Source organism: Eptesicus fuscus, chromosome 6, assembly GCF_027574615.1.
Source record: "Eptesicus fuscus isolate TK198812 chromosome 6, DD_ASM_mEF_20220401, whole genome shotgun sequence".
Taxonomy (NCBI): Eukaryota; Metazoa; Chordata; class Mammalia; order Chiroptera; family Vespertilionidae; genus Eptesicus; species Eptesicus fuscus.
In genome coordinates, this window is record NC_072478.1 from 34,143,537 (window position 1) to 34,167,164 (window position 23,628).

Sequence of the window (23,628 nt, forward strand, 5' to 3'; positions counted from 1 at the left end):
AGTTCCTTCCTTTTTAAGGCAGCATAGTATTCCATTGTGTAGATGTACCACAGTTTTTTAATCTACTCATCTGCTGATGGGCACTTAGGCTGTTTCCAAATCTTAGCTATGGTAAATTGTGCTGCTATGAACATAGGGGTGCATATATCCTTTCTGACTGGTGTTTCTAGTTTCTTGGGATATATTCCTAGAAGTGGGATCACTGGGTCAAATGGAAGTTCCATTTTTAGTTTTTTGAGGAAACTCCATACTGTTCTCCACAGTGGCTGCACCAGTCTGCATTCCCACCAGCAGTGCACGAGGGTTCCTTTTATTCCGCATTCTCGCCAGCACTTGTCGTTTGTTGATTTGTTGATGATAGCCATTCTGACAGGTGTGAGATGGTACCGCATTGTCGTTTTGATTTGCATCTCGGATAATTAGTGACTTTGAGCATGTTTTCATATGTCTTGGCCTTCCTTCTGTCTTCTTTCAAAAAGTATCTATTTAGGTCCGTTGCGCATTTTTTGATTGGTTGTTTATCTTCCTTTAATTCAGTTGTATGAGTTCCCTTTAAATGTTGGATATTAAACCCTTATCGGAGATAACATTGGCAAATATGTTCTCCCATGCTGTGGGCTTTCTTGTTGTTTTGTTGAGGGTTTCTTTTGCTGTGCAGAAGCTTTTTATTTTGATGTAGTCCCATTTGTTTATTTTCTCTTTAGTTTCCATTGCCCTAGGAACTGTATAGGTGAAGATATTGCTTCGGCATATATCTGAGATTTTGCTGCCTGTGTATTCCTCTTAATATTTTTATAGTTTTCCGTCTTACGTTTAAGTCCTTTATCCATTTTGAGTTTATTTTTGTGTATGGTGTAAGTTGGTGGTCTAGTTACATTTTTTTTGCATGTATCTGACCAAATTTCCCAGCACCATTGATTGAAGAGACTGTCTTGACTCCATTGTATATTCTTGCCTCCTTTGTCAAATATTAATTGAGCATAGTGGTTTGGGTTGATTTCTGGGTTCTCTATTCTATTCCATTGGTCCTATTCCATTGGTCTATATGTCTGTTCTTGTGCCAGTACCAAGCAGTTTTGAGAACAGTGGTTTTATAATACAGCTTGATATCTGGTATTGAGATCCCTCTTACTTTGTTCTTTCTCAGGATTGCTGAAGCTATTCAGGGTCTTTTTTTATTCCAGATGAATTTTTGGAGAATTCGTTCTAGGTCTGTGAAATATGCTGTTGGTATTTTGATGGGGAGTGCATTGAATCTATAGATTGCTTTGGGTAGTATAGACATTTTAATGATGTCGATTCTACTAATCCATGAACACGGTATGTTCTTCCATCTGTTTATGTCTTCCTTTATCTCTTTTTTCAATGTCCTATAGTTTTTAGAGTAGAGGTCTTTTACCTCCTTAGTTAAGTTTAAAGATCAGAGCAGAAATAAATGACATAGAGACCAAAAAAAAAAAAAAATACAAAATATCAATGAAACCAAGAGCTGGTTCTTTGAAAGGATAAACAAGATTGATGAGCCTGTAGCCAGGCTCACCAAGAAACAAAGAGAGAGGACCCAAATAAACAAAATCAGAAATGAAAGAGGTGAAGTAACAACTGACCCCACAGATATACAAAGATTGTAAAAAAATACTACGAACAACTCTACTCCAACAAACTGGACAATCTCTACGAAATGGGCACATTCCTAGAAAAATACAAGCTTCCAAAACTCAATCAGGAAGAATCAAAAAATCTGAATAGGCCAATAAATACTGATGAAATTGAAACAGTCATCAAAAAGCTTCCAGCAAACAAAAACCCTAGACCAGATGGCTTCACAGGGGAGTTTTACCAAACATTCAAAGAACTAAAACCAGTCCTTCTCAGACTATTCCAAAAAATTCAAGAGGAAGGCAGATTCCAAGCTCTTTCTATGAGGCCAGCATTATCCTAACCCCAAAACCAGATAAAGACACCACAAAGAAAAAGAATTACAGGCCAATAACCCTGATGAACATAGATGCTAAAATCCTCAACAAAATTCTAGCAAACCGGATGCAGCATTACATTAGAAAGATCATACACCATGACCAAGTGGGATTTATTCCAGGGATGCAAGGCTGGTACAATATCCGCAAATCAATAAATGTGATATATCACATAAACAAATTGAGAGACAAAAATCACATAATCATATCAATTGATGCAGAAAAGGCATTTGACAAAATCCAACACTCTTTTCTGATAATAACTCTCAGCAGAGTGGGAATAGAAGGATCATATCTCAACATAATAAAAGCCTTATATGACAAACATACAGCCAACATCATACTCAATCGGCAAAAACTAAAACCATTTCCCTTACGAACAGGAACAAGACAGGGATGCCTGCTTTCACCACTCCTGTTCAACATAGTACTGGCAGTGCTAGCCACAGTGATCAGACAAGAAGAATAAATAAATGGCATCCAAATTGGAAAAGAAGAAGTAAAATTGTCATTATTCGAAGATGACATGATACTGTACATAGAAAATCCTAAAGACTCCATCAAAAAATTATTAGACTTAATAAATGAATTTGGCAATGTAGCAGGATACAAAATTAATGCCAAGAAATCTATGGTATTTTCATACACCAATAGTGAACTTACAGAAAAAGAGATTAAAACAACAATCCCATTTACCATTGCACACAAAAAATTAAGATACCTAGGAATAAACTTAACCCAGCTAAGTTTATCCTCAGGACTCAATACAAAGGGAACTAATAATGTCCATGTGCTATTTAAATTAATGTTCTCAGGCAGAAAAATAAATTTCTCTGATCCGAATAATGGTAAGATACTGGTAAATTGAGCAGAAGTTTTTATTTTCAAAAGGGAGAAGAGTGGCACATGTCATTAGTCACAATAAGTAAACATGGGCATCTGGAATTGAATAGGCAAGTGCTTGTGGTGTATTTGTTTCTTAGATATTTTCTAAATCTGTTTCTGTCCTCTACTTTCTCTCAGTCAATGAACAGCTTCATTTTGAGACCAATAGTAAATTAGTGGATAAATTATTACCACCTGTTTTCCTTTTCCCTGGTATTAAGTCAAACATGGATATTTAGAATAAAAAGATTTCTAAAAATCTGCTATTTTTGCATCAGGCTGTCTATTCTGCTTGCTTAATAGTATATCTGTTTTTACTAGGGTTCATTACAAAGTATTTTAATAATTGATGGTAAATACATTGAGTGTCCATTTACATAGTGAGTGCCATCTGAGAGTTAGCTATTGTCATCCAGTGGATGACCTTTCTTGATCATGTTAAATTTCAGGGTAGTTAAGATAACAATCTATACAAGGGGTGAAGTTGAAATAACTCTTAGCCATTCACCAGGTAGAGATCAGTGTAATAGTTAATGATTTCTTGAGAAAAGTTTCAAAAGCAAACCTTCAAAATACATAGTTCGTAGTATTTGGAGACAAGTGGTTAAGTCCTGGAATACTGAAAAGGATGGAAGAGGGCCACTGGAGGATAAATAATACCAGGCAGCTTTCAAGATATTGAAAATGATTCCCAAAACAAGAATAATAAGTAAAAATTTTTATTTTGCAATTGGTGCCTTTTTCTTTATAATTCTTGCCAACCCTAAGTTTAGGTAGTTGAAGCAAAAGTTTACTGGTGCATAGGTCATTATTATCTTCATTACAGGGCTAGATCAACTGGATAATTACTCACTGACTAAATGAATTATAATACCTCATCTTAAAAAGGAACTAAAATTTATTATGTGAAAGTATTTTGAGATAATGGGAGGAAAAATCATTTGAAAGTGCAAGGCTTATTTTTGTTTTACAGTTATTAACTTTGTCAATAAATAGAAATGTATCTTTGTTTTAGGATCAGATCCATCTCCAGTTGTTTTTGAAATACTCTTAATCTAGCTAATTTACTTCTGTTTTCAAAAACTTTAAATGCAGCTACTATTAAGTTTTTTGTGTTTGAGAGAGAAAAGGGGAGAGAGAAAGAGAGAGAAATAACATTGACTTCTTGTCTGCTTATTAATGCATTCATTGGTTGATTCTTGTATGTGCCCTGACTGGGGATGGAACCTGTGACCTTGTAGTGGGATGATGCTCTAACCAACTTAGCTACCCAGCTAGGGCTTAAGTTTTAAATTTTATTGTGATTCTAGGTAATTATGCGAAGTGGTCAGCCACTGACTGGCACAAATGGGAGACGGTGCAAAGAAGATGAGAAGCTGATAAATGCTACCCTCAGAGCAGGAAAGCGTGGCTACATCATTGATACTCGATCTCTAAATGTAGCTCAGCAAGCTCGAGCCAAAGGAGGCGGCTTTGAGCAAGAAGCTCATTATCCCCAGTGGAGGCGGATTCATAAGTCTATTGAGAGGTAAAAGATTCTGGAGACAATGATGGGCTCTATTTGAAGCTAATTAGAGTGGGTGAACCCTTAGCTGTTCAAAAATTACAAGTTTTCAAATGAATCTAAACATTAACCTAGAGTCCAAAATTGACTGGCTAGCCTGTCGTTGTGTTTGGTAAGATAAACAGAACACTTACCTTGGATGCTCACAGGTGAGTTTTAGTCAAATAGCACTGTTTCTGCAAGCCAGCTCTGAAATTTCATCCCCCACAAGGTCTGCTCCTCTTTTTATAGATCAGTGGTCACCAAACTTATCCAGATAGGCTATGGATAACTATTTTCCTAGTCAAAAGACTTTACACATTTAATTTCCCCCACACCCACCTATTTTCACACCCTGTTTCCTCCACCTCTCTTGTTTATGCTTGCAATTAGTGGTTTATAGGTACTTCTGGGTAGGTAGGTGGGAGTCGGAGCTGGCTTTGGGCACCCCTGCTGATAGTTCCGGGTAGACCCATTGGAGTAGGATTGCACATGTCAGTGGTGCTGTCTCTGACCTGGCTCTCTCCCCAATCAGATAATTCAACTCTTCAACTTGTGTTTAATCTACTCAGATGAGGATCAGTTACCTTGACAGGCACTTTAAGCATCTTTGCAATCATGTTGAAATATTAACTTTTCATTATTTAATCCTTAGGTTATTGTATAGCAAGGTAAATATTTTTATAGTATTTTGAGCTACTTTTGCTGTTGGATTAATTGAAGGCTGAGTTTTTGGTTTGGTTTCTTCCCTCATTGTTTTTGTTTTGTTTTGTTTTTCTTTTCCTTATATTTGAAAGGTATCACATTCTTCAGGAGAGCTTAGTCAAACTTGTGGAAGCTTGTAATGACCAAACTCATAACATGGACCGATGGCTCAGTAAATTGGAGTCTTCCAACTGGCTGACTCACATCAAAGAGATTCTGACAACTGCCTGTCTAGTGGCTCAGTGTATCGACAGGTAAAGTACATTTCAGTGCTCCAGAATGGGACATGCACTGCTAACTAGACTTTGCTTTTATCCAGATATATGTTTATATATTAGCATATGCCTCGGAGATATTGTGGGTTTGGTTCCAGACCACTGCAATAAAGCAAATACTATCTCAATAAAGCAAGTCACACAAATTTTTGATTTCCCAATGCATTTAAAAGTTACATTTATCTCTACTGTAGTCTTTTAAATGTGTAATAGTATTCTTTCCAAAAAAAAAAAAGTGTCTACCTTAATTAAAAAATACTTTATTCTAAAAAAACTAACCATCATCCGAGCCTTCAGTGAGTTGTAATCTTTATGCTGGTAGAGGTCTTACCTTCAATTTGTAAAAAATGCAATATCTGCAAAGTGCAATAAAGTGAAGTTTAATAAAGTTTGGGCCTATTCTATATCTTATGTTCAGATCATTTTATAAATTACTATATAAGATAGTCAATGGCATTCAGTTATCGATGAAGTATGTGCATAGAGTTTGTCATGTAATTGATAATTAATGTTTGTTGAATGAATTGTGAACCATGTACATATATTGTCTTTGATGACACAAGTTTTTTAAGTACCAAAGACCTAACTTTTTTCGATACAGTCCTTAAATTATTAATCTACCAATTTTCCTTTTCTGAAACTGTGAGAAAGGAAAGTTTTTCTATGTCTTCTCAGAGGGCCAAACTAGTCTTCTTACTTTTGAAATAACAATGAAAGGAAGCATATGATTTTGTTACACAGTAAAATAATCCTTTCTAATCTCAGGTATCTTATTACAAACTACTCGATGTGTGCAGTTATATCAGGATCTCAAGTTGAGAAAACCTGATGGTAGTGATGTGAAGTATATGAAGTGATTTTAGTTTATTCACTCAGTTGAAGGTTGCTAATCCTTGAGGCTTGAGGCAGAAGACTTGAACAGAGGCAGAAGGATGGTATAAGTTGTGGCAGAAGCTTAGCATGCCCTTTTTAAGAAGGGGATTCCCACTGAAACACTAGGTAGGTATAAGTATTGCCACCACATAGTTGGATGGCACTTTTCTTTGAGAATCTAATTTGTTTTATTGATGCTTCCAAATTAGGGAATGATGTATGTAATTTTTTATGGTTAGTGAGAAATTGATCATAGAATGGATTGCTTAAAATCACGTGTTAAGTTAGTGACAGAACCAAGAATGGGCTTGAAATCAGGATTCCCAGGCGGTCACTGTTCTTTTTAAAATATATATATTTTATTGATGTTTTTACAGAGAGGAAGGGAGAGGGATAGACAGTTAGAAACATCGATGAGAGAGAGACATGGATCAGCTGCCTCCTGCACACCCCCTACTGGGGATGTGCCCACAACCAAGGTACATGCCCTTGACTGAAATCGAACCTGGGACCCTTCAGTCCGAAGGCCGATGCTCTTTCCACTGAGCCAAACCAGTCAGGGCTGTTCTTTTATTTTAGACGAAGCTCATTTATCTAATAAAATATGGGAAATGAAAAATACAGAATGATGAAGTGCATATATTAAGGGTTTTGTTTCTTTTTAGCCTAAGTTTAAAAGATTTCCCCTTACATGATAAATACAGAGGCTCCTGTTTTCTTATGAAACGTGAATTATAATAGACACTTATCACCATTTGTCCAAGTTTTCAGCCATAATAGTGAGATGATGCAGGTCTAGGTGCAAAACAGTATTTGTTATCTCCACCTTCGTTTAGTTTGAGCTGCTGCCTTAAACAAACAGGAACCTCCACACTCCTAGGAAAGTTGAAGATTTTGGTTATTTTGCAATGTTTCGTTTCCCTTTTCTGGTATATATTAGCTTGTTACTTGTACCACCATAAAAATCTGCCCTTATATTTAATTACTAAAAATGTAAAAATTGACCTTAAGTTAAATAAATTAAATTCAGAATATACCACAGATAACAAAATATATATTCAGTATATATCAGAAGCCTTAAAATATTTGCTCATACCTTTTTCAGGCTACTCATTAGATTTCATACTACAAATGAGGTTGTTAGCCTAGCCATAAGTGAACATCAGGGAGTCTTATTTTCAAATTAAGAACTCAATTCAGCAAAAGGCAAAAAGCTAAGTGCATCATCTGCAGTGTAACAAAAATTGGCAATAACCTTAATATCCAACCATAGGATTAAATAAATTGTAGTTGATCACGTAATAGAATATTTAATAACCATTAATAAATACAATACTTCTAAAGATGGCATAGATACATGGGAAAATGTTTATAATAAAAGTGGAAATAATAACAAGTTACTTTTCCTTGCAGCTATACAAAGTATATATGTACATGGGAAGACAATTAACAGTAATAACCAAACATGAAACTTTTATGAGAAAGTGGTGAATTTCTTTTCTTTTTTGCCCAAAATTTTCTTCACTGTCATTTCAATATAAGACATGGAAGAAGGAGAGGAGAGATGTAGTTAATTTAGTTTTTGATGTTTCATCCCACTCTCTTTAGAATATTGAGGTCCCAGACACTTCCTAAGTTTCTTGGTATCATCACCACTTCCTTTCTCGATGGACAGTTTTATTTTTTTAATTTTTTTTTAAAATATATTTTATTGACTTTTTACAGAGAGGAAGGGAGAAGGATAGAGAGTTAGAAACATCGATCAGCTGCCTCCTGCACACCCCCCACTGGGGATGTGCCCGCAACCAAGGTACATGCCCTTGACCGGAATCGAACCTGGGACCCTTCAGTCCGCAGGCCGACGCTCTATCCACTGAGCCAAACCCGTCAGGGCTATTTTTTTAATTTTTTTAATGTTTCTTCCTGTTTCATGTTTCTCAAAGTACAGTTCAAGACTTGTTTCCATTACAATTGATGAAGGTGTCAGCTAGCTGTTAGTGAAAAGATAGAATCAAGGTCAGAGAGATACAGAAAAATAATTTTAAGTATGTTTCTAGGTTCGATGAGAAAAGCCTTTAATCAACTATTAAAGCAGAAAAGGTAAGTGCCTACTGTGTGTGTGAAAGACTGCTTTTGTTTTTGTAAAGGTAGAAATATTTTAGCTAAAAACATTCTGTAAAAATTTGTTATAGCTTGAAGGGATTCTTGCCATGTGAAATTTGAGACTCATACTAGAGTTTTACTTTTTTCCCCAGGGAACTCTCTTCAATATGCCTTATTTAGACTCTAACCCTATGGGACAGTGCGGAATACATAAGACTTTGTACTCAGTAAATGTTTATTATTAGCAGACTTGATTGACCATGTTGCGAGTATCCCATTTGTACTCTGAATTTTCCTACCAGGGAAGGAGCATCCATATTGATTCATGGAACAGAAGGAACTGATTCCACACTTCAGGTGACCTCCCTGGCCCAGATCATCTTGGAACCAAGAAGCAGGACCATCCGTGGTTTTGAGGCCTTGATAGAAAGAGAGTGGCTGCAGGTGAGAAAAGCTATTTTGTGTGCAGAGGAACAGCTAATAATTGATTTCGTGATCCTGGTTTGTGGGTGCAGATATAATGTATGACATTTTGATGTTTAGGTCCATTTTCTTTGTGTCTGTTTCCTGAACTAGACCAAAATAAAGTGACTTCTTTGAGGTCAGAGACCTTGCCCAGTTCATCTGTTTATCCTTAGTACAAAACACTGCTATCACATAAGGCTGTGGATGAAAACTGAAATAAAGGCCTCATAAGCTAGGCAGAAATCCTCCAAGGCAGAGGTTAATTTGTGACTGTACATACACTGTGTAACTTAGTAAACAATTGTAACTAAAAATAAATGTTTAAATATATCTTGGAAATGGAAGTATCTCTGGAGAAAATAATTTCTGGCCCTTCTAGTTACAATCTGGATTTATTATGTGTTAATGCTTTGGATAGATAGAAGGTGTTAACTGCCTTTTGTTTAGTACCTGAAAAGCTTATGTTCTTTGACTATGCTCCAAATTACACAGACAAAAAATTTATAAGTTTAACACTGGGGGGTGAGGGCATGTATGGGAGTGGGGTGGGGTAGGGGGGGCCAATGGTAAGATATGTACACATATAATACCTTAATAAAAAAATTAAAAAAAATATATAAGTTTATTCATTATTTTATTTGGCATTCCAAGGACAGTTTGGGTTCTTATGGTTAAGAATTTGGAAATTGTTTTAAACCAAGAAATCATAATCTAAATAGTAGTCACCAAAATTACATTATGTTTCCTTTAATAGGAGTTTCATTGCACCTGTGTGAAATAATATTAATAGAATGTGGAATCTCACTAGGGTCCGACTATCTTTTCCCTCTTTCCCTTATCATTTCCCCCCTTTTCTCGTAGGCTGGTCACCCGTTCCAACAGCGCTGTGCACAGTCGGCCTATTGTAATAGTAAGCAGAAGTGGGAGTCGCCTGTATTTCTTCTCTTCTTGGATTGTGTGTGGCAGATACTTCGTCAATTCCCTTGTTCTTTTGAATTTAATGAGAATTTCCTCATCATGCTCTTTGAGCATGCTTATGCCTCGCAATTTGGAACATTTCTGGGCAACAATGAAAGTGAAAGGTGGGTACATTGCTCACATGGGGGCCATTTCATTTTATGTTGTTTTGACCACTCCCTAAAAGATTTGTTTCTGCATTAATCTATATATAAAAAAGCCAGTGACCAGAACGCCATAATGACCAGAACAACCAATCGCTATGACGCCCACTGTGGCCAGTGAACCAGCCCAATCTGGGGGCGGGGCCAGCCGGCCAACCTCCTGCAGCCCCTCCCCCTGGCTGGCCCCACCCCAGATCAGCACCACCCCCCCCCCCCCAATCAGGGCCAGGGCCAGCTGGCCAACCACCCATGGCCCCTCCCCCAGGCTGCTGGCCCCCGATCGGCCCCCTCCACCCCATTTGTAGCCAGGCCTGTTGGCCCACTGCCCACAGCCCCTCCTTATGGCCGGCCCAGCCCCCAATTGGCCCCCCCACCCCAATCGGGGGTGGGGCCTGCTGGCCAATTGCCTGCGGTGCCTACCCCCAGCCGGCCCGGCCCTGATCAGGGTGGGCTGGTTGGCCAACCTCCCACTGTCTCCTCCTCCTGACAGGCCCGGCCCTGATCTGCTAACTGGGGCTAGGCCAGCCAGACCCCACCTGTGCACGAATTTGTGCACTGGGCCTCTAGTGTTATTTATAAGATGGTAGAGATTACATTTAGTATAAATTATGTGAAGTGTATACAGTATATTCTTATTGTGAGCCTATCCTATGACTTTGTTTCGTTAGATTAAAATCAGCCCATATACTGATTAAAAAGCTTTGAATATATTGGGTAACTATTTTAAATTATAATTTATTTACATAGAATTATAGTATTTTACATCTGCAAGAAGCCTTACCATATAACTGTTCCCTTCATCCGGTTTTATAGATTTAGAAGGGTAATGTGCAGATTAGTTAAATGACTCATCTGTCCAGGGACACCCAGCCAGCTGGTCAACAAAAGTCAGGCTAGAGTACAGGTCTTCCTACTCCTGCTGTAGCCTTTCTCTGTTAAAGCAGTGGATATAACTTTAACTCGGCATTTAAATAATATGTTTGACTATGGATTCTTTTTTGGTGTTGTACCTATTAATATCTCTCAGACCTACATTCAATATAGGGGTCACAAATAGATTTTATCTCACATTCTGATTCTCATTTAATAGAGGAGGATTCTTAAGCTGTGTGGGGTGGGCTCGGCCTGAAAAAGTTCAGTGATTGGCTAGTCGTAGGTTTGGGGGCAGGGGGCTGGTAGGAGCAGTGGTGCAATGATTCCTTATCCTCATCATGCCTGGTTCCTGGGAACGTGTCTTAGCAATTAAATGCTAGTACTACATGGGGTCTGTGATTATGTGGATTATTTTTTATTACTAGCATAATTGCTAAAATGTGCCCATTTATTTTTCATCCCTAATAATTTATTCCACAATATAGAGCATTACAGAATTTCAGGATTATTGTGAAGACTGCTCATTGTAAATGAATAGAGATTAAATCTATATTTATATCAAGATACATATTTATTTTTAATCTATTTAGATGTTTTGAGTTAAAATACAAAACCAGCTACAATGTTGTGTGTTACATGACCAGATTCTAGTTTTCCTTCTTCTGGTTTTATTGTTATTGAGAATTACAGTGTTGAATTTTCTGAAAGATATTTTTATTTTACAACATTTTATTCCGCTACTAAAAATCTTGCATTCCACCTTCTAACATACAGAAAAGAAGTTGTCCTATTAGGAGGAGCATTTGATAGTTATTATAAATTAACTGCTCTAATGGCAATTTTTTTTCTTTATCAGATGTAAGTTGAAACTACAGCAGAAAACGATGTCTCTGTGGTCTTGGGTCAATCAGCCCAGTGAACTGAGTAAATTCACCAATCCTCTCTTTGAAGCCAACAACCTTGTCATCTGGCCTTCGGTTGCTCCACAGAGTCTTCAGCTCTGGGAGGGTAAGCCATGCATCCTTTGCAAACTTTTTATCATTAGTCAAGGATGAGCTTTTAGCTGCCTATGAGGACATGCTATTGTTGATATTTGAAGATGGTAAGGTGGACCTCACTCTCAGACCTGTGTGTATTTTTTTCTCAATATTTTTTGAAGAACCTTCATACTGTATTCCATAACGGGTGTACCTTTTTAAAATCCCTCCAACAGTGCACAAGCGTTTCCATTTTTTCACATCCTTGCCAGGAGTTGTTACTTTCTTGTTGGGTTCCACACCCCACACCCTCACCCCCCGGTAGAATCCATCCTAATGGAAATGAGGGAAAGTACATTACTTTTTGTATAAGAAAAGTTGGTAGATAGTTGGGGCAGGAATAAATTGTAAGCTCCTAGGAGATGGTTTCTGTTTCCTTTATTAAGCAGTCATTAGGGTAGGCTCTTCCGTTAAATGTTACTGAAGGGGGAATGAGCTGGCCATTCTAGTTAGGCTTTATACTGTACACAGATGCCATCCACCAATGTATTGCTCATGTGGAACAATAATCCGTGCTTAATTTTCAAATCTATTCTAAAGGAGGTGTTTCACCTGCATTCATTTTTCAGACTCCTGAAACTTATCTTTTTAAATACCAAAGCCTGTTTTTTTTTTTAAAAAAAATAGCCCAAATTAAAGAAAGACTGAAATATACCATTTAACTTACTTTAAATCATTTTTTAAAGGTATATCTTTATTTATCTTTGTAGTAAAACAGCATCAGGCATATACACAAGGATGGCAGCTATTTGGTAAATTGAACTGAATTTCCATAAATGTCAATTATTCTACCGTGTTCTGATATGCTCTCAAGGACAATTCATGTGTGTGCAGCAGTTTGCCCTCTATATGTGTCAAAGGATCTCAGATTGCTTGGCTCTCTCGGCTGGAGATCAAGTCTGTTTCTGTCACTTCTCTGGACGTCCGCTCTCACATCTTGGTTCTTAGCACATCTGTCAATAGCTGCCTTCTTCTTCCTCAGTCTGTGCTTCTAATCTTATCTGTCAAGGTGTCCCCTCAACAGAATTGTGGGGGAATGGCCTCAGAATGTCTCGGGGTTCTCTAAGCCTGAGCATTAGTGCTTAGGGAATTTGAGGCTGCTCAGAACTTCTCTTTGCTTACTCTCTTTAATGCTGTAGGTAGTCACAGGTGCAGGATAAGTGATCTCTCTAATGGGAGATTTCAGCTGTACTTCTTGTTTAAGACTTCTGGGACAATTTACCTAAAGCCACTGTCATGCTTAATAACTGAAATGAGAGACTAGCTTACTTGGGAGAAAAGCCAAATTTGGGAGTTGGATGACCTAAACTACTTTTTACCAAATCTTATTGAGAATTTAGGAATTAAGTGATAGGAGGAAATCTTTGCTGTTATGTGAATGAATTCCTATCACTCTATTAAGAACAGAGTTCCCATATGTGTTTAGTGTCTACTCAGCTTAGAACTGGAAGAAATTCTGTGTTACATAAAATCTTCTCATGGTAGGTATATGGCGTGTATAATGAGACTGCTCTTCGGCCTTAAAATCTCTCTCTTCTGTTTATATTTACATTATAGTTAACCATTAAGTAATTCCTGTATTGAAGAACAGGATTTTAAAAATAGGCTCATATATATGGAAAAATCAACACAGGTCAGTCAATCTTTAAGCTAAGTTTCTACCTTTCTGATACAGAGTAGCATTTGGACATATATAGAAAGACTTTTGCCTGGCCAGTATGGCTCAGTGGTTGAGCATCAACCCATGAACCAGGAGATCACAGTTCAGTTTCTGATCAGGGCACATGCCCAGGTTGTGGGCTCGATCCCCAGTAGGGGGCATGCAGGAGGCAGGCAATCAGTGATTCTCTCTCATCATTGATGTTTGTATCTCTCTCCCTCTCCCTTCCTGAAATCAATAAAAACATTTTTTTATAAAAAGAAAGATGCTTTAGGGCCCATGGCAGTTTGGAGTTTGGTTTATGGAGTGTATTTTTAATGAACCATAAAACATTTGTAAACCTGCCAGCCACTGACATGTTGCCAACTTGGAAAGTTTTTGTTCCTCCTTACTTGGATATCTTTAAGCCATTAATTTGAGGTGATATAGTTAACATGGGTCTATGTAGAAGAGAGAAAATGTCTCCTTTTAGTCCACAATAAAATGATAATTTTTATTTGGGGAAAAAAGCAATTGCCTGCATAATTGAAAGACTGCCTATTTAGTAACAGAGGGAGGGAGGGAGAGAGAGAGAGAGATATGAAGCGTAGGCTTTTAAATAAGTTTCTGTGGTTCTGCTTTTACTGTAACTTACATTTCCAGCAAAAGTGATTTCACACATGTAGAAGGTCTCACAGGTCTGAATAAAGTTCTATAATTGTGGGGGGAACGATTTCTGTTATGAAACTGGAAAGTTTATGCCATTGTAAATTATCAGCTTGTTTTCCTGAATATATTAGAGAAAAGTACTTTGATCTATTTCATAATTTTGTGTGTGGGGGAGGGTGAAGAATTGAGCATGTACATAGAAATAGTGATTTCTTGAATACTCTATTCAGTTGTGTTCTTTTAGTAGCTTGAGATTCCTGTGTATTTTAGAATATAATAAAACATAGATGTGAACTGTGAAAAAATTAATACATGGAATTATATATTATCCACACCTTTAGTGTTAATCATTGTATGTATCTTTCTCCCTTCTGTTTTCCTTTCCTGGACTCAATAGGTATTTTCCTGCGTTGGAACAGATCCTCCAAGTATTTGGATGAAGCATATGAAGAAATGGTTAACATCATTGAATATAATAAGGAATTACAAGCAAAAGTAAATCTCCTTAGGAGGCAGTTGGCAGAACTGGAGACTAAGGATGGGATGCAGGAGAGTCCCTGAAAGATGTCCCCACACCTGTGTAAGAACCTTCCCACACCCGTGTCCCACCTCTCTCTCCTTTTGATCTTCAGCTCACTTTTACATAGTAGCCTTGAACTTAGGCTTTAGATGTGAGAACCCTCTAATCTAATGGATTTCTCAATACTTTATGAATGCAGTTTACTATAATTACACGTTTTATGTGGCCTCTTAGGCCTCTTTACTTTGGGAGCAGGAAGGAGGTGCTAGTTATTTTATGTGAACCAGGTGACCTATGTACTACCATTAGTGTTATGCACCATTTCATCATAAGCTCTCTGTGTCCACTTTCCAAACAGTGCTTCAGACCAGTCAAGGTTATGACTAATCTCTTTAGGGGATATGTTAGTTTAAAAGAAAGATCAGATACTTAAACACTTTGAAAATATAAATATTTTTCAAAACTGAAATGGTGGATAAACCAAGAATGTTATGTTTAACATGCCATTTCCAATACCTTTGCCATTCTCTTTAAAATAGTTTTGGACTAACAAAGATGAATTCAGTCTCACTCTGGTTTGTCAGGAGAGGAAATTCTGAATATTTATTCAAGGTAAATTATTTTTACAAGGGCAACAGGTATAGTCAGTCCTCTGCTATTTACCTTATGAAGTAAATTTAACAGTAGACAGTAAAAGTATGTGCAATATAGAAATAAAGTAGGAATTTGTTACTGATATGGTATTGTTACTGTTGAATTGGTTTTTCAGGTTTTTATCATACATATTAAATATGTATCAGATGCTGGATGTAACATTGAACCATCATTTTATAATAGATGTTAATTTGTTATAATTAAGCTACAAATATGGTTTCTTTAAACCAGAGATACACTGCCCTTGTCTGACATTCTCATTGCACTGGTTTATGTATATATGTGTATGTTTTATTGTGTTTTGTTTTATTTTTAAGTATTCTAAGTGTTTACGAATACTAAAATTACAACTTTCATGGTGGTTTGAGCCTTTTGAAAATTTATCTGGGCTCTGCTGATTTGTCCATTATGTGTTAGGCACATGTAATTTAAGTAGAGGTGAAAGTTTATGAACACGATGCAGCTATGTTTTAAACTTCAGATTGAAATGTTTCAATGTTATAGGAAAAGTGATGACTATTTATGCTGAGCTAGTTCATGCCTGAAACTCTAAAAGTTTGCAATTCAGTGCATTCTGTTTCTCTTTTGTGGAATTGCTCATTTTAACAAATATTGTCAATTCCAGTTATTCTTTAAAACGAGTGTTGAAAAATAATCATTAATACCATTTCTACCCCATCTATAATAACCATTTCAGTGTAAAACATACCAAATCTGAACCCTGCTTCAGAGCTATGTATTGAGCTAAAAATACAATTTTTAAAAATTGATTCTATCAGAATCTCTAGCCACATTCAGAAGCTTTAGAAAGTGGCAAATTCTTTGTATCTCCAGTTGCCCAAGTTTTATATTTTTTTCTGTCTCCTCAAACTTGCAGCAAAAGGCTGGACAACAATTCATAGTCAGAACTCTCTTTTGGTAAATGTGCCTGCCTTCTCCTATCAGCTCCGTTTTGTTCTCGACTTATTTTCTTGGCTATAGTTGTGTATCTCGGGCATTAAAGCCCTCACCAAAAGGCTAAGGCAAGGAACAAAGGAGGTGTACTATCCTGTTATATATACCTCTGTGTTGTGTGAAATGTCTATGTTTTTTAAAAGAGGAAAACACCCTAGCTTTTTTATGGCCCCTCAAAATTGCTTGCTGCTTTATTCAGGCAGCTGACTTTTTTGTTTTCTCCTAATTTTGTCTCAAGACTAAATAGGAAGAAGGTGCCCCTTTCTTCTCTGTTAATGGGAAACCTAGACATTTCTTTTTTTTAGTAATTTTTTAAAAGTGGGCCCCCACTAGTGATATTGATTAGCCATAGGGCTTCTATGGGTTTTAACTTTTAGATGGAGTTTTTATTAGGTTTGGTTATGGAGAAATTGTATGCCATTAATTTATACCCACCTTCCTGATGCACATTTTATGTGTGAGCCAGAGTACAATAGCATAGTGGTTTAATTTCTTTTTATTTCTTTTATTGAAATAGCAGTCTTAAGCTGTTTGGAAAAGTTTGCATTTTAGTATTAATTTATAATTAGAGACTAGAGGCCCAGTGCACAGATTAGTGCACAGGTGGAGTCCCTTGGCTGGACTATGGGGATCGGGCCAAAACTGGCTCTTCAACATCCCCCAAAGGGTCCTGGATTGCGAGAGGGCGGTTCTCAGGTGACACAACCCGGAATCAGGCTCCCTCCTCTCTGGTTTCAGGTGTGTCACCCAAGAACCACAGCTGCCAAGTCACCGCAGCTCGGCAGCTTCTGTGTTGAGCATCTGCCCTCTGGTGGTCATTGTGGTCATAGCTACCGGTTGGACGGTCGAACGTTCGGACAGTCACTTAGGCTTTTATATATGTAAGTTGTCCAAATCACAGTTCTGATTATAGCTTGTAAAAACAAACTTTGGTGTAAAAGAGTGCACTTTCAAAGGAGTCATCTAATTATGTGAATATTAAGGTTTTCCCAAACTGAAGAATTCTGTCAAAAACAAGTGCATTAAAAATATAGCAAAGAGCATTGTTAGTAATACTATTAAGTTACCCATCCATTGGATAAGAAGAATACCATATAATGGATATACTCTTGAGAAGATACTTGTTAAACATTAAGTTTGGACAATTGTCTTTGACAAATGTGGCTTTAAAATCTTTAATGAAGAGAATGATGGCAGAAATAGTGAGCAAGCAAATTGGCCCATAGGAGTCAATAAAAATCAAATGAGATAAGTGAATTCTTATATATTAGGCATCTTCCGTATTCATTTGCTGGTTTACATTTTGGGATGCAAAAATTACTCTCCACAAAGATCTTAAAAATACAAAGGATTGCTATCATTCCTGTCAGCATACAAAGATCTTTATATTTAAATTAATGATTTTTTTTTCTTTAAATCAGAAAAACATGGTTGATAATATAAAAATGCTGAAACTTTCCCTGGTTAGACTTTTTGGCAATTAATTGTTTGGTCAGAATTTTTCATTTTGATTTTATTTAATGGTAAGAAAACAAGCAGAAATTAAAATCTAAGAGGTTTAAACAACTTATAAATGTGTTTAATTTCTAAAAAGAATTAAGTCTTTGAAGCAAGATTTTAAGGTGATTTTTAGGAAAATTTTGGAAGACAGTAAACAGTTATTTCAGATCCCATTGGGGAATTTAAAAAACTTTTCTTTGAACTCTGAAAGCTGATTTAAGAGATGATGTGTCATTGCTTTTCATTTTCAAGGATGAAATTTGGTGAGATATAGCCTTTGATTCAGTTAGTACTTATATGAAATTTAAAAATCAGTATCATGGAAAAGATTTGACCAGTGATTGCCTCCTGAAGTAAAAACTAGGGACATTTTGCTATATTTTAAAAATCTGCTTAAAGATATGTCTTGTAGTTAATCTGGTTTCAGGATTAGCTATTTTAATTGTCAGTATTAGCTAGGTTATTAGGTTATCAGGTTCACTTATTATAAGATCTTAACCTGAGTCAAAAGTTTTGGTAATTTATCCATATCCAGATTTAATAAATGAAAAGTGTATGAGGGTGTTATGAGCACTCTTTATCAGAAAGTTATTTCTTGGACCAAAAATAAGCAGTTTTTTAATAGTTGATTCTCTGTTCTGGCAGCTATGAAATTTACGAGAATGAAATTGTTCAGTACATCTGATCCGGGTTTATGTTATACCTCAAGGCAATATAGATGAGTTCTTTATTATTCCTTAGCATGTCAGGTCTTCCCTCCCTCCCAGAGCTGATATCCTAAGTTATTACCAGATAGTGTTTTTATGTTAATTCACCATTGTAACAAAACAAAAAAATTGAAAGACTGATTTCACCATTATTATTTACTCTCAGATGGTATGAAATGCTAATTTTCTGACAATATCAGTTTTCTAAATTTTGTTTTACTGAATAAAACTACTTTTACCTTCACTCAGTCTTTATAATAGAGTGTCCACAGCATCTTCTTCCTTTAAACAAACAGCCCAGAAGAGACCCTCTGAAACTCTATGATTAGGTTGTAGAAAATCTGTACTTCTTATCTAAATTCCCTCTACAAAACCCAAGGTCTTATTTTTAAATGACACTGTGGAACTCTAGCTTGTGCTTAACTTAGTGAAACATTGTGGGGCTCACTGTAGACACTACTTTGTCCTGAAAAATAATTCCTGATGAGAACTTACTGACTTTTAGAGTCATCCTGGTTGATCATCTGTGAGTATACAGATAAACCACATTTGTCTGTCTGTCTGCCCAAAACATTTGTTTCACTTTTACAATGCACATATCTTTGGAGAGGTGGATGATTCTTCACAAACTCAACGTTCTATTGTTTAGAATCCTTATAGCTCTGTCACCATCTACACTAAAAATGTTGTATTTGCACAACTTAGTTATTAAAAAAGAATATGTATTTCTTCAATAGCGGGTATTTGAATGTACTCTTGATATATTTGAATGTGACTCTTCGAATTAACTGCACTATTATTCATGTCTCATACAATAAAATTGCACTGTATGGCAAATGTGTCTATAACGTATGCTTTGCTAAACCTCGGAGTGCTGAAATGTACAGGTTTCTGTATTATGAACCTGTCTATATAGTCATTGGGAAAAATATTGAACTTTCATAAGTCTGTGTAACACTTTAATATTATTTATAATGTTCCCTAGGTGGTAAGTTCACTATGTCCTACAACTGGAATCAATTATCTTGAGTTGGCTGGTTTGTCAAGCTTGGGTTTACTGAACCCAGAAACAGTCTTGTTGAACGTGGTACTGTTATCTTAGTGTGTGATTTCTGTGTGTGGTGTTCTGCCTCAGAGGACTGTTGCACAGATGCTACTGTTTAAATTTCTATAGACAATGGGAATAAAATTTGAATACAATCAAAAACTGGTAAATTAAGTCTATAGACTGACTTTAATTTTTTTCAAATATTTTGAAGGTTGTGGTAGTTTTCAATTAAAATTGCTATTTAAAAAAATTCAGACCCACCAAAAAAGTTGCAAAGCAGTACAGTGGTCTCCCATATACTGTTCATCTAATTTGAATAACTGTTAACATTTTTTCACCTTTGGGTTAATGTGTGTATTAGTATATGTGTGTGTGTGTTATTTTGCTGAAACATTTGAGGGCAAGCTGCAGACTTGATGACTTTTCCACCTAAGAACTTCACAGGTATTAGGAGTATGTATTTACATACTGTTTACTTGGTATGTATTTTTATGAATAAATAATTGAGGGAAAAGGAAAGCTACTCAGAGTAGATTGTCAACTATAAAATGTAGAATGACGAAATTAGAAAGTCACTATTTGGCAATCATCACAGTAATAATTGACTTAGGCAGTCACCATCAGTGGATGTTAAAACTAGTTGGATAAAGCTTGTGAGGAAAAGCATCTAGTCTCAAAGTATTTGTCCATAAAATACTTATTAATTACAAAGGGGAAAGAATAACTTTACAATGAAGGAATCTTGTAGATACCACCTTGTCCAAGCACAATTAGCACCACTAGTAATGGGACAAATCAATATGTGCCTTCTGATATGATTCACTGAGAACACAACATCACTTTTGTGGCATATTTGCAAAGACAAAAATAAATAAATAAAAGCACAATCTGAATCTAATTATGAAGACATATCAGGCAAACTTAAATTGAGGGACATTCTATAAAATACCTGGTCTGTATTCTTTAAAGAACTTATAAAGCTTATAGAAGGAAAACCTTTTTATAAATTTGAAATTATTTCAAACATTTTTTAAAAGCAAAAAGTGAACAGAAAACTGGTGGCATCATACAAAACTATTTAAAATGAGAAACTTCAGCTGATAAAAATTATCCCCTAATAAGTAAATGAAACATTAAAAAAAAAAAAAAGCAAACTGTAACACATTCCAAAAGGAATATTTGCCTTTCAACAAAATTGCAGCCAGCCTGTGGACCAAAGGATCCAGGTTCGAATCCAGTCAAGGGCAGGTACCTTGGTTGCAGGCTCCTCCCCGGCCCAAGCCCTGGTCAGGGTGTGTGCAGGAGGCAACCAATCGATGTGTTTCTCCACATCAATATTTCTCTCCCTCTCTTTTCCACTCCCTCTAAAAAAAAAATCAATGGAAAAATATCCTCAGGTGAGGATTAAAAACAAAAAAACACAACGTCCAGACATGATATGAAAAAAACACCTCAAATGAGAAATTACAAAACTCAGAACAGAAACAGGCTCAAAACACAATAAAATAGGAAGGTACTTGGGAAATGCACTCAGAAAAGAATTTGAAGAGTACAGAAAAAGCAAAGTCATCTTAAAGATGAATTATAAGGTACTCAAGGAAAGCTAAATTCAACTGAAAAATTAATAAAAACATGAAAGGCCAAGAGTGAAAATAATAAGCACAAAGGTCAGAGAGAAAGCGGTCAACATAGAGGACACACAAATAGGAGCCCATCTCTCTATATAAAACCCTAATATGCAAATAGGGCGAACGGCGGAACAACCAGTTGCTATGACGTGTGCTGACCACCAGCAGACGGGAGCGGAACATGGTAGGCGTCAGCAGCAGGTGGTAGAGTGCAGAACGTGACAGGCGTTGGCTGTGGCGGGATGGTGAAGCAGGTGAGCAGGGGCGCCAGTCGCTGTCATTGGGGTGAGCCTCTGGTGGTTACTGAAAATTCTTTGCTCCCCGAGCACCGTGGTCCCACCCGGCGGTCGCACTTGCTGCCTGCGCCAGTGCCAGCCCCGCTCACACCTGCTGCCGGCACCTGGCGCCCGGCCCTGACGGCCCCTCAGGGCTTCTCCACCTCCCTCTGTTTCTGAGGGGCGATCGGAGCTGGCAGCTGCCTCTCGCACCTGCTGCTGGAACCAGCCCCGCTCGCACCAGCAGCCGGTGCCAAACCCACTGCCAGTGCCCGGTGCAGGTTCCAATCACTCCGCCATCAACAGGTGCGAGTGGTGGCTGCCAGCCCCGGCTCCGATCGCCCCTGAGGGCTTCTTCACCTCCCCCAGCTGTCAGCAGGTGCAAGTGGGGCCGGTGCCATCAGTGTGTGGGAGCAGGGCTGCCGGCAGATGGGACCAGGGGCCCGGCTAGGGCACAGAGGATGGGCCGAGACCTGCTCCTGTGCCCACCACAGCCTCGCGGCCCACAGTTCCTTTCAAGGTTCATGAATCCGTGCACTGGGCCCCTAGTGTATGAATAATTGGAATCCCTGAAGAAGAAAAGCAAAATATGAAACAGCTAACAGTTAAACATATCATCTGAGAAAAGTTTCCAGAAATAAAATGTCTGAGTGGACTTGGATACAGATTAGTCAATTCCAAGACATATCTTGGACTTTAAATATGAAGAAAAAAATCCCAAAGCATCCTCTAGGCAAAAAGAGTCACTTAAAGTGAGGTTGTGCCTGGCCAGAGTGGCTCAATTGTCTAGCGTCATCCAGTGCACCAAAAGGTTGCCAGTTGGATTCCTGGTCAGGGCACATACCTGGGTTGCAGGTCGGATCCCTGTTTGGGATGCATGGGGGAAGGCCACCAGTCTCTCTCTCTCTCTCTCTCTCTCTCTCTCTCTCTCTCGCTCTCGCTCTCGCTCTCTCTCTCTCTCTTTTTTTTCTCTCTCTCCCGGGCCCCTCTTCCTCTCTAAGCATGTCCTCGGGTGAGGATAAAATAAAAAAGTGAGGTTGCTATTAGAATTCTCAACAACAAGATATAAAAGAAAGAGAACAGTATTTTTGAGAAATACAAAGAAAAATTGTTAGCCAAGGATTTTATATTCAGCCAATCTGTACTTTAAGAATCAAAGCTGTTGAAAAGGTTTTAAGCATACAAGAACTGGGTAATGCTACAGTCAAGAGTGCTTCCTGAGACATCTGTGAAAGGATGAGTTTCATCCAATTAGGAGATGACTGGAAAAACTATAGCTCAGGGCCTAAAATATATTGTAACTGCAGATCCAAGACTAAGACAAAGTAGAGACAAGGGTGGAAGAACATTATGTAAAAATTATGTATTTTGACAAAGTAGAAACAATGCATTTTTTTAATAAGACAAAAGAGGGAGAAAATAGAATAAGCTATTGACTGTCATTTAATAAAATTCAAAGATATCATTTAAATAAAACAAATTGTAGAACATTGACTTAAGACAAAGGTGCCTATAGTGACCTTCAAAAACAGTATTATAAAGTTATCTCCAGAAAAAATTCAAATCATTTTATACCCAAGAAAATAACTCCAAAGGAATAGCATAAAGAAGTATAGTAAATATAATATAACACACATGGTAAATGTAACAAAACAATGTGATAATTAAAACCAAACATCAGAAATATAAATGTTAATGGGCTTGATTCATTTATTTAAAGAAAAGATCTTCAAATTGGCTTATAAAGCAAAACCCAACTCTATGCTGTATATGAAAATTTTTAAAAAGTCACTCAGAAAAGTTAAAAAAATAAAAAGAATGATGTACCAGTACCAGTCAGGGTTCAATATATTACAAAGCTACAGTAATCAAAACAGTGTGGTACTCACATAAACACAGACATAAAACCAATGGAACAGATTAGAGAGCCCAGAAATAAACCCCCATGTATGTGGTAACAGCCTGGGGTGGGGAGTGAAGGGGTAGAAGGGGTTAATGGAGGGGGAAAGGGGACACATGTAATATTTTCAACAATAAAGATTTAATTAAATAATAAATTACAAAAAAACAACACAAAACTATCTCTGGTTGCACCTGTCTTTATATGTCAATGTATGTCTACCTGCAGAGGATATTATTAGAATTGGTTTGTAAAGAGCTCTCTTTAATTGGCTTAAA

General features: G+C 37.1%; 1 protein-coding gene across 2 annotated transcripts in view; it reads left to right on the forward strand.

Moving 5' to 3' along the window:
- The window catches only part of MTMR9 (myotubularin related protein 9), a 32,945-nt gene extending 13,609 nt beyond the window's left edge, over positions 1-19,336 (forward strand). The window contains exons 5-11 of one of the 2 annotated variants that reach the window (XM_054717624.1): positions 4,172-4,389; positions 5,202-5,363; positions 8,663-8,804; positions 9,687-9,907; positions 11,676-11,827; positions 14,562-14,744; positions 17,031-19,336. In XM_054717624.1, the coding sequence (XP_054573599.1) occupies positions 4,172-4,389; positions 5,202-5,363; positions 8,663-8,804; positions 9,687-9,907; positions 11,676-11,827; positions 14,562-14,725 (1,059 nt within the window). In that variant the 3' untranslated portion in view covers positions 14,726-14,744; positions 17,031-19,336. Of the gene's footprint in view, positions 1-4,171; positions 4,390-5,201; positions 5,364-8,662; positions 8,805-9,686; positions 9,908-11,675; positions 11,828-14,561 lie in introns of both variants that reach the window. The other variant, XM_008150762.3, reaches the window with a different exon arrangement.
- The last annotated feature ends 4,292 nt before the right edge of the window (positions 19,337-23,628 follow it).